The sequence below is a fragment of the Grammomys surdaster genome, unplaced genomic scaffold (assembly GCF_004785775.1).
Source record: "Grammomys surdaster isolate TR1022 unplaced genomic scaffold, NIH_TR_1.0 126187, whole genome shotgun sequence".
Classification (NCBI taxonomy): Eukaryota; Metazoa; Chordata; class Mammalia; order Rodentia; family Muridae; genus Grammomys; species Grammomys surdaster.
In genome coordinates, this window is record NW_021620993.1 from 3,121,476 (window position 1) to 3,133,022 (window position 11,547).

At 44.8% G+C, this 11,547-nt stretch overlaps 1 protein-coding gene across 1 annotated transcript; it reads left to right on the forward strand.

The window, feature by feature from the left end:
- Nucleotides 1–8,496: 8,496 nt before the first annotated feature.
- Nucleotides 8,497–9,788, forward strand: Bloc1s4 (biogenesis of lysosomal organelles complex 1 subunit 4). The gene has a single exon (XM_028758273.1). The coding sequence runs from the start codon at nucleotides 8,523–8,525 to the stop codon at nucleotides 9,168–9,170; it is 648 nt and encodes a 215-aa protein (XP_028614106.1). The 5' UTR covers nucleotides 8,497–8,522; the 3' UTR covers nucleotides 9,171–9,788.
- Nucleotides 9,789–11,547: the final 1,759 nt, after the last annotated feature.

Genomic DNA, 11,547 nt, shown 5'->3' on the forward strand with positions numbered 1-11,547 from the left:
TGCCCCTTCCTCTTCCTCCTGCCACTCTCTTACTGCAAACAAGTATCCTTTACATCATCCAGAACAAAGTGAGGCCTTTTGTATCTGTGTTTGTCTATTTGGTTGGTTGTTGCCTCATAGTTTAAAGTAGCCCTCTGGATCCTAATACCATGAGCAAATACAAGCATCTAACACAAAATGATTTATTTTGACACAAGGTATCATTATGTAGCCCTTGCTGTATCTATGTAGACGAGATTATCCCCAACACACAGAGATCCATCTGACTCTCACTCCCAAGTGCTGGGATTAAAGGTGTGTGCCAAAAAGAAAAAAAATTAAGAGCCAGTAGGGAAATGAAAGCCCAGTGCACTCAAGCTGATCTACTGACTGGATTGGGGTAATATGGAAAGCTGAGAGCCTGCCAGATAGTTAGATGCTAGGTGCTTGGGCTAGGTGAGAACAAGCTGATGAATCCAAGGTACAGGTAGACTCTGTATGCCTCAGTGACAGACTGGAGCCAGGACGTGCTGAGCAGGGGGATTGTCAAGAGCAACCCAGAGTGTCTGGCTGAGGAACCTCAGTTGAAATCTTTGCATCGGTAGCAGACAGTTTTAAAAAGTTTTCAAAAACTGGGCACAGTGGCACATATGTGTGATAATGCCACTGTAGGGTGGAGACAGCAGGTCCCTGGAGCTTGTTGGCCACCCAATCTAGCCAATCAGTAAGCTCAGGTTCAGGTTTAGGAAGAAACTGTATCTCCGGAGGTGAGGAGAGGCTGGTTAGATGGCTTAGCGGGCAAATGCACATGGCACCAAGCCTGAGGTCCTGAGTTAGAACCCCGGGACCCACATGATACACAGAGAGAACTAATTGGACAAGTTGTCTTCTGATCTCTACACTTATCCCTTGATGTACAAAAGAATACATACATACATACATACTACACACATAATACACATACATACAAATAAATAAATATGCAATTAAAAATTTAAAAATTAGATGGAAAATGATAGAGGAAGACACCTAATGTTAATCTCTGTCCTCCACACATATGTTCATATGTACACGTATTTACATATAGATACATACTTGTGTTACACACACACACAGACATGCATACACACACCTTTCATGCCTTATTGGCATTTGATTGTCCTGAGTATTTAGCACTAACTATGTGTCAGCCATACACTGGTCTAAGTTCGGGGAATTCGACAGTAACCAAGTCTTTCCCCAGGGGCTGATAATCTACAGAAAAAAGCCAGATGATTTTTTTTTTAAATCACATTTTAAGTATTAGAAAGAAGAATAGATGGGGCTGGAGAGATGACTCAGTGGTTAAGAGCTCTGTCTACTCTTCCAGAGGTCCTGAGTTCAACCCGCAGCAAACATGTGGTGGCTCACAACCATCTATAGTGTGATCTGATGCCCTCTTCTGACTTGCAGGTGTACATGCAGATGCAGCATTCATTTACATTAAATGAATGAATGAATGAATGAATCTTTTTTAAAAATGAATAGAGAGAGAAGATAAAATGGCAGTGGTATTGGATTACAGTGGAATGGGAAGATTTGGGCAGATTTGAAAACTGGTGTGGCAAGTCACATGAACAACCAGCTCCGAAGGTTTCCAGAAAAAACAGAACTCAGTGGTCAGATCAGTCACTGCCAGCCAGTACAGCTGAAGGCAGTGGAACCTGCTGAGTCTTTTGGAAGACAGCATGAAGTCTGAGATTTCAGAAAAGGGGGAGTTTGGGAATGACAGATACCTACAGGACAGACTGATGGCTGCTAGAGCTGCTGACGAAGCCATGACAGTGTCAAGATGACTTGGCAGTTGCCTAGTTTCTACTGATATATGATAACACTTAAGAAATGAAGATGTGCCAACTAAAGTACCTATGAAACCATGCATGTCTCTAAAATCCATGTCATCAAGCAAAGGCTATGACAGAGTCTCACTACAATGCTGTGCCCCAGAAGCCAAGGTTAAGAATGATATCAGAGTATCGTTAACAGTGTTAGGATTGGTGCTTGTCCATGGGATGGGTCTCAAGCAGTGCTGGTTATTGGTTGGCCATTCCTTCAGTCTCTGCTCCATCCTCCATGCCTGCATTTCTTGTAGACAGGATAAATTTTGGATTGAAAGTTTTGTGGGGGGCTGGAGAGATGGCTCAGTGGTTAAGAGCACTGACTGCACTTCCAGAGGTCCTGAGCAACCCATGCAACCACATGGTGGCTCACAACCATCTGTAATGAGATCTGATGCCCTCTTCTGGTGTGTCTGAAGACAGCTACAGTGTATTCATAAATAATACATAAATAAATCTTTAAAAAAAAGAAAGAAAGAAAGAAAGTTTTGTGGGTGAATTGGTGTCTCTATTGCTCCACTGGGGTTCCTGCCTGGGTACAGGAGGTGGCTTCTTCAGGTTCCATATCCCCAATGTAGTGAGCCACAGCTAAAGTCACCCCCATTCATTCTTGGGTACCTTCATTTTCCCAGGCCTCATCCCGGAGATGCCTCCACCTCCTCACCTCATCTTTTATGCTTGCAGACAGGAGCATGTTGTCCTCTGAGAGGCTCCACCCAGTGGCTGACTCAGTCAGATGCAGACACCCACAGCCAAGCAGTGGATGAAGTTTGGGGACACTTATGGAAGAATTGGAGGAAGAATTATAAGCCCCAAAGGGAATAGGAAGACTAACAGAGTCAACTAACCTGGACTCTTGGGGCTCTCAGAGTCTGAATCACCATCCAAAAAAACATACACGGGCTGGACCTAGGCCTTCCTGCTCATATGTAGCAGATGTGCAGCTTGGCCTTCATGTGGGTCCCAAACATCTGGAGCCCAGGTTATCCCAAAAGCTGTTGCCTTACATGGGATATGTTCTACTAGCTGAGCTGCCTTGTCTGGCCTCAGTGGGAGAGGAGGTCCCTAGCCTCCCAGAAACTTGAAGTGCCAGGGTGGTAGTGGGGATAACCAAGGGTCCCCCACCCTCTCAGAGGAGAGAGGGGGGAATGGGGAGGAAGTGTGGGAGAGAGTGACTGGGAAGGGCAGTGAGAGGGATGTAAAGTGAATAAAAAAAAAAAAAGATTGATATCAGAAAGGGCTGGAGACATGGCCCAGTGGTTAAGGCTAAGTGGTTAAGATATGGTTTTGTGCTTAAAGGAGCAGCCCACTTGCTGTTCTTCCAGAAGACTCTGGTTTGCTTCTCAACACCCATTTCAGGTGGCTCACAGCCTGTTCTAGGAGATCCAGTACCCTCTTCTGGCCTCCACGGTGATCTTCACACACGTGGCAGACATATGTGCATACACAAAGATGACTCAGAAGACTTAAAGCTCTCAAAGCAAACAAGGTTAGGATGATGTCTGAGATGCTGAAAAAAATTAAAACTATATATGTTGGATGAATATTATTCATATATATATATGCATGTATATATATTATCATCTAGACATAGGAGATATGCACATCTGTTTATAGTATACAGATGTGTGAATGCCTACTTATGTGCTCAGATTTTTTTTGTTTTAAGATTTATTTGGGAGCTATAAAGACTGCTTGGTGGTTAAAAGCACTTACTCTTGCAGAGGACTCAGGTTTGACTCTCAGCACCTACACGATAGCTCACAACTCCACAGGATCCAACACCCTCTCTGACCTCTGCAGTCTCTAGGCATCCACATGGTGCACAGACATGCACGCAGACAAAACACTTATACACAGACAAATGTTTTTAAGACTTTTTAAAATTATCTCTGCATGAGTGTTTTGCCTGCGTGTGTATCTATACACTATATGCATACCTAGTGCCTTCGGAGGCCAGAAGAGAGGATAAGATCCTTTAGAACCATAGTGATAGACAGTTATAAGCCATATGATGTGGGTATGAGGAACTGAACCCAGATCCTTTACAAGAACAGTAAGTGCTCTTAACCACAAAGCTATCCCTCCAGTCCCTATTGTCATCAGCTTTTAAAATATGTATATGCACCGGGCAGTGGTGGCACACGCCTTTAATCCCAGCACTTGGGAGGCAGAGGCAGGCAGATTTCTGAGTTCAAGGCCAGGCTGGTCTACAGAGTGACTTCCAGGACAGCCAGGGCTACACAGAGAAACCCTGTCTCAAAAAACCAAAACCAAAACAAAAAAAACCCAAATACATGTATATGCTTGTTACTATGTATACATGTGTATGATGCATATGATGTCTGCATGTGTGCTTGCACGCACGTATCCATGTGCATGTGCATGTGTGTGTATATGCATGTTTAGAGGCCAGAGGTCAAAATCAGGTGTCTTTTTTTTATCAATATACATTTTTGAGACAGGGTCTCTGAATGTCTTAGTTACTTTTATATTATCATTGTAATAGACCCCATACCTTAGCACAACTGACACCATGATGAAAGGTTTACTGAAGCCCTGGAACCCAGCACATAGGCAACAACACCTACCAAGACAAAAGCAAAGACCTAATCCATCAAAGTCCATGGTTCTGTGGAAGTCCCTAAATGAACTAAACTTTTTTTGGCTCCTGTAGTTCCACTTCTGGCTAACTGTTTTTGTAAATTGAAGTATTCAACCCAGGATATGGTTTTGTGCTTAAAGGATCAGCCTGAAAAATGTCTGGGGACTGCACTTGGACTCTGAACACCCAGCAAGTGTTGGATGGGATTAGTGTGGAGAAGAGTGGTAGATATTAGAACCCAAATAAAATAGACTAAAAAATCCCACACCTACATTGGGGTGGGTGGTTACAGTATTTTTTTTGACTGATGTTGCCAGGAAAGGCCACCTGACCCTTCCCAGCCCCTTGCTCTTAACCACTGAGCCATCTCTCCAGCCCATGAGTGTGTATTTACTCTTCTTTTAAAAAAGATTTATTTGTGTATTTTATGTATCTGAGTGCTCTGTCTTCATGCACACCAGAAGAGGGCATCAGATTCCACTGTAGATAGTTGTGAGCCACCATGTGGTTGCTGGGAATTGAACTCAGGACCTCTGGAAGAACAGCCAAGTACTCTTAACCACTGAGCCATCTCTCCAGCCCCCATGTGTATTTACTCTTATCAAATCACATTTTTCAGTTCTAGGAACCGAAGCTTGCCTCACTGACTATGATTATAAGCAAAACTCTGGAGTGAAGAGACCCCACTGAGTGCAGTCTTGTGACAATGAACGGATTCCTGAATAAAGACCTCCTACCCCTGCATACCTCCATCATCCTGTTCCCCCAGAGTAAATGGTCCCCCTGTGTAAATTGCTACCCAACAACTGTTTCCCAGCCTGGAACCAGGGGCTTCCACTCAGGCTGTTGTTCCCTGCCCCTCGGATGCCAGTACTGGTTTCCCTTTCCACCTTCAAGGCCCAGAGAAGTCACTCTTTCATTTCTGTCCACCTCTGTCCAATCACATCTTGCATTTGCTGGTGCCTTAGATAGGATTGCATCTCATCATTCAAAGAAGATGTCAGTGTTGAAAGGGAAGGGCTTGGGTGTTGGGGGAAAGCCTGAGGCTTGTTCTCACTGCATTGCCATGTCTCCCGAAGCCATTCTCTCACACAGTACTTACTGGGAGCCTCACAAACTATATGAAGTTCATTCTGCTTGACTTTGAGGACTAGAGGAAGAATTTTTTTCATTCCCCTTTTTTTTTTTTTTAAACAGAGTTTCTCTGCCTTGGCTGTCCTGGAACTCCGGCCTCTGCCACCCAAGTTCGGGGATTAAAGACATGCACCAGCACCTTCCAGCCAAAATTCAGCTTTCTGGAGAAGTCTTTTAAGTCAAAGGCAAATGAATACTCAGCAAGTGTTTGGTTTGGACCTTGAATTCCTGTCAGATCTACTGCCTGGACCCTGATACTGTCTCCCCCTTTCTCCTGCATCTCTGTCCATCCATGACGCTCTTCTCTGAAGCCCCTCTGACAGCGAAGACTTTATGACAGTAACGTACTATTCTTATTCTCTATCTAAATTTCATTACCATTTTGAAGAGAGAAACATAGCTGTGTATTTTGAGGTTACCTGTGTGACCTGATCATTATTTTTCCACAGGCTGAAAGGTGCCAGAAAATGATCAGGTCACACAGATGAACACAAAATACACAGCTGTGTTTCTCCCTTCAAAACAGATCAGAGAGAGAATATGTGAAACAACTTCCTCTAATGCAAGTTATCTTTGAAGGCCCAAATGCATTGGAGATCTATATCTGTATCAAGGTCAGCATAAGAAATATTGGAAAACCACCCAATGGAACATAAATGCCAGTTCTAATAGGACAGTTATCCGAAGTATGCCTGTCTAAGCATGGTGTGTTGGAAAATGGAAGAAAACCTACACCGAAGCAAAACAGAGGAGATTGTGAATGTAGCAAAGAGAAATAAGCAAGAATATGCCAGAGAGAAGCTGTTACTAAGCCTTCCAGATGTTTCTAAAAGGCAAGTATGCCACATAAGGACAGTGGATTAAGGAAGTAGGATTCTTTTTTGCTTTTTTAAAAACATACATGGGTACTCTATCTGCATTTACACCTGCATGCCAGAAGAGGGCATCAGATCATGTTGTAAATGGTTGTGAGCCACCATGTAGTTTCTGGGAATTGAACTCAGGACCTTCAGAAGAGCAACCAGTGTTCTTAACAGCTGAGCCATCTCTCCAGCCCAGGAAGTAATCTTCTTCTTCTTCTTCTTCTTCTTCTTCTTCTTCTTCTTCTTCTTCTCCCCCTCTTTCTCCTCCTCCTCTCCTTTTCCTCCTCCTCCTCTTCCTCCTCCTCCTCCTTCTTATCTTGGCCTATGAAAGGCTGACATTCACTGTCTCCATGGCAAGTTCCTCCTCAATGTGCTTCAGGTCCCAGTCAGCTGACCCAGACAGACCGACATGGTGAAGAAATGAAGTAGCTTGTAGTTTTCTCTATTTTGTTGCTCAAAGTTGTTTTTCTTCTTCTCTAATTCCTAATTCCCAGTGGGGTAAGAGGTCATATGAACTCTACCCAGGAAGAGGATACGTTTAACACCTAACAAAACTCCAACTGTCTCCATCACCCAGCCTTTTGTGGGATGTGTGTGGGTACCTGTGTATGAGTGTGTCAATAGTAAACAGCCCAAACCTTTCTCAACTCTTTCCTTCTGGGGATCTGGTTTACATTTCCTGATAATGGGGTTCAGGCCATTTGGACAAAGCGCCCACTACAAATCCCATAAAGACAAGGCCATCTCTGCCTTACACCTGTCTTCACGTGACAGTGTCAAAGAATAAGGTCCTACATTTCCTAGAGACCTGCCAAACTGCATGGGTCTAGGAGATGCCACCTTAGATGTTTCTGAGAATTTTAAGAATTTTATTCCTATCTTTGTTTTTTTCCAAGCATCTTGTGATCCATGCTTGGGAGGGATTACTTCTTTTGTAAGGAGGCTGAGATGACCACTTGTTAGGATGACTTTTGTGTTCCACTGTTCTTGCTTTTGCTTACAGTTTATTTTGCTATCACTGGTAAAGGAATTGAGGCAGGCAGGAGCCTCATATGGGTGCTGGTCGGTACTACACAGAGGACAGATGTGGGGAACAGTCTAAGAAAGCCGTGAACTTACTGTGAACTGTCGCTAGGGCAGCATGTAGAATGTTCTTCCCACAAGGTAGCCTTCAAGAAAGAGTTGCACAAACTGTGATACGTGAATACACTTGAAAGCAAGAACATGAAAGGAATGTCCAGTCATGTCCATGTTATCTCTGTGGGAAAGACAAATAGGAGGAATATTCTTGGCTCTTTTCACAAGACCAAAGATGATAGCACCAGGTATATTTCCTGTACTTGTATTTGCTTAAACAAATTGTAAATGTCACCTCACATTTTGCTTCCTTTAATAATTAAAATGAGTAGAAATTTGTACTACTCTTGAGCGCAAACACCTGGAGTTCCCCAATTCCTAGGCAGGGCTTTGGAATATCCTTCCATCTACGGAGATTTAGCCTTGGCTGGCTACAGGGCAGGTGGAGAAACAGAGGCTACCTGGCTGTGAAGGTATGCATAAAGGTCTCTATGGACATCCTTAGTCTGCTTTAGTGTATTTCTCTTACACTATCACTTATCAATTTACCATTGATCTACCTATCAAATCAGTCACCTATTGATTTGTCTGCTTGTTTACTTGTTTGAGACCCTGGCTGGCCTGAAACTGATCAGGCTGGCCTTGAACTTAAAGAGATTTGTCTGCCTCTGTCTCCTGGGTGCTGTGACTAAAGGCATGCGCCACTACTAGTCTAATCTATTTATCATCTATTTATTATCTGTCATCTACCCATCTTTCAATCTATTATCTAATCTCTGTCATCCTTTTTGGATTATTAATATGTGCAAACTCTACCAGCACACAGCATGAACGCGCAGACAAGGCAGACAGAAGCCTTTGGGCTCTCTGGGCCTGTGGATAGTAGGATTAGTTGGTTGGTGGGGTGTGACGTATTTAGGAGGCGCCGGAAGCAGAGATCTCAGAACGTGACGCTATCTCTTAGCACCGGAAGCGGCCAGGCGGGCCATGGAGGAAGGACCTGCTGTCAGAACCCTGTCTCGAGAGGTCTCGACTGAGGACGCCGAGCCGTTGGGCGCTGCGTGGAGCGGGGACAGCGGCCACGTATCGCAGAGCCAGAGCAGCGCATCCGGGCCGTGGGAAGATGACGGCCCCGAGGACGCGCCGGGCCGCGACCTGCCGCTGCTGCGCCGCGCCGCCTTGGGCTACGCCTCCAGCTTGCTCCCTGCCACGGGGCCGCGGCCCGAAGTGGAGGCTCTGGACGCCAGCCTGGAGGACCTGCTGGCCAAGGTGGACGAGTTCGTGGGCATGCTGGACATGATTCGCGGAGACTCGTCTCATGTGGTGAGCGAGGGCGTGCCTCGGATCCACGCCAAAGCCGCGGAGATGAGGCGCATCTACGGCAGGATCGACAAGCTAGAGGCCTTCGTGAGGATGATCGGTAGCAGCGTGGCCAGGATGGAAGAGCAGGTCACCAAGGCCGAAGCCGAGCTGGGGACCTTCCCCCGGGCCTTCCGGAGGCTGCTGCATACCATCAGCGTTCCCTCTCTCTTCAAGTCGGCGCCCACTGGGCCCCAGCGCGCGGTGTACGAGCCGCCAGTCCTGTTTCGGACAGAGGACCACTTCCCTGGCTGCGGTGACAGACCGCAACTCTGAGCTCTCATCTCTACCGTAGGAAGACTCCAGTGAGACTCTTGTCCCGAGTGTTAAGAAATCCTGTTAATTGACGTATATGATGCCGGGATGTGAAATGTTAAAGTTTATTTTCTGTAAACGACTTGACTTCGTCAGTATTCGATGTCAATAGCGTAGATCCCTATGTCTTCCAGTTCTGATTCGAAAGCTCTTTGGTAGGGGGCCTGGGAAAGCCAACTGAGTTAATTTATCTGTGCAATATGGCAGAGCTGTTATTTTTATGGCCTTTATTACAGTGAACAGTGTTACCTTGTTAAGATTTATATATTTATATGATCAAAAGTGACCAAGAAATTAAAGCTGTATTCTTAAAACCTAACAGTGGTTCAGTTTTCTATAGAGCATCTGGAATAGATGGTAGATTTAGTATTATATTCAGTTTTCCATAGCATGGATTGTAAACCAAAGGAAATAAGACAGTCTCTCAAGATAGCAAACTGAGCGTTTTATTGCAGGGGGTTCTGAAGTTGTATTTGACAGTATGACTTTAAGGCTTAGTTTATCAAAACAAGCATATTAATGTATGGCTGTCAGTGTTCTATTTATAACACATTAATTAAAATGCTAAATTTCCTTGGAGGAGATTCTCTTCTGGAGATTATTTACCATAGCTTGTTTGGAAATGAGCCTGTCACTCATGGTTTCACTTAGTGGAGTAAGAAAAGGCAGCTTCCTTCTTCAGAAGGTTTGGGTGAAGAGCCAGCCTCGATGCTGTTTTTAACAGCTCAGCAGTTCTTCCCAAGACTCGTGGAGCAGTGGGAGGGTTTTATTCTTTGACTTTTGGGCACACAGAATGCTTGAAGGTCCCTTACCAACATACTACTAATCCCTAAGTTGGTTCTCCCAGGTAGTAGCCCCAAGTAAGTATTCAGTTGAGTCTATTGCTGTCTGTCAGGGTAAAATCGGTAATGCAGCCAGTTGTGGTAGCACACATTTGCAATCCCAGCACTGAGGAGTCAGAGGCAGGAAGATCACAAGTAGCAGGATAGCCTGGGCTATAGAGTAAATTCCAGGACAGCTTGGGTAGTTAACAAGACCATATATCAGTAAATAAATGACTTAACTAGGTATGGTGCTACACACCTTTAATCCCAGTATTCAGGAGGCAAATCTCTTAGTTTGAGGTCAGCCTGGTCTACATAGTGAGTTCCAGGACAGCCAGGGTTGCAACCCTCAGTAAATAAATAAATATGGTAATATAATCCCTTCTTTGGCTTTTCAGTGTTAAGAACACTGACTACTCTTCAGAGGACACCAGTTCAATTTCCAGCAACACTGTGGAGGCTCACAATTACCTGTAATTCCAGTACTGAGGGCACCAGATGTGCACACGATGAAAACAACAACACTCATGCACATAAAATAAAAAATAAGACTAAATACATGGCATCTCTGCTGCTTGGGTCTGGAGCATCCCCTCTTCATATAAGCAAATAGGACTGGCAAAGTTTGGGATGGGCGTCCCACCAGTCACCTTTGGATTAGTCTATTTAGTTTGCAAAAGTACGCCTGCTAAGATTATCAGGATATAGGATGTTTCTCAGCTGATATCAGCCTCTGGCAACCCTGACTGGATTTACATGTATGAAATGCTGGCCACTAAGGGACCAGCGAGCAGTCTGTGACTATTTCCCATGCCAGAACTCTGAGGGGTCAGTCTTGAAACTGTTCCTAGTGTCTAATGTGAACTTGCTGACTGATAGTGGGTAGTCAGTACTCCTAAAAAGGCCAGTTGGCCAAGGTTTTAAAATCGTAGGCATATGGTCCCATGACTATTCACCTGCCCTTACAGTGTAGCAACAGCTGGAGACCATGTGTAAACCACCATGCATGGCTGTAAGCCATTAAAATGGTTGTTCTTGAGACGTTGGAGGCACAAAAGAGCTAGGGAATAACAGTGGGTGATGTGCTTGCTATTCAAGATGGTGACCTCAGTTTACCTCTCCAGCTGGGCATAAAATCTGGGCATGTAGCATGCATCTGTAACCCAGCACAGAGGGGCAGAGACAAGTGGATCCCAGGGGGGTCTCTAGCTACACTCCTGCTGAAACAGCTCAAGGGCCCAGTAAGAAACCTTGTTTCAAAAAAAAAAAAAAAGTGAAGAGGTGAATGAGGAACAAACTCTGGCTTCCACCCAGGCGTATTGTACACAGGCTCCACATGTGTGAGCCTGTGTACATATGCACACACATGCATTTGAGCACACATACACAAGGGGTGGGGGTTAAAACCAAACAGTAGAAAACCACTAATAATGGCCTGGAATTTGAAGTTTGTAACTAGCTTGGCTATATAACCTTCAGAAGGGACCTCATGGGAAGGCATAGGGCCAATTCCT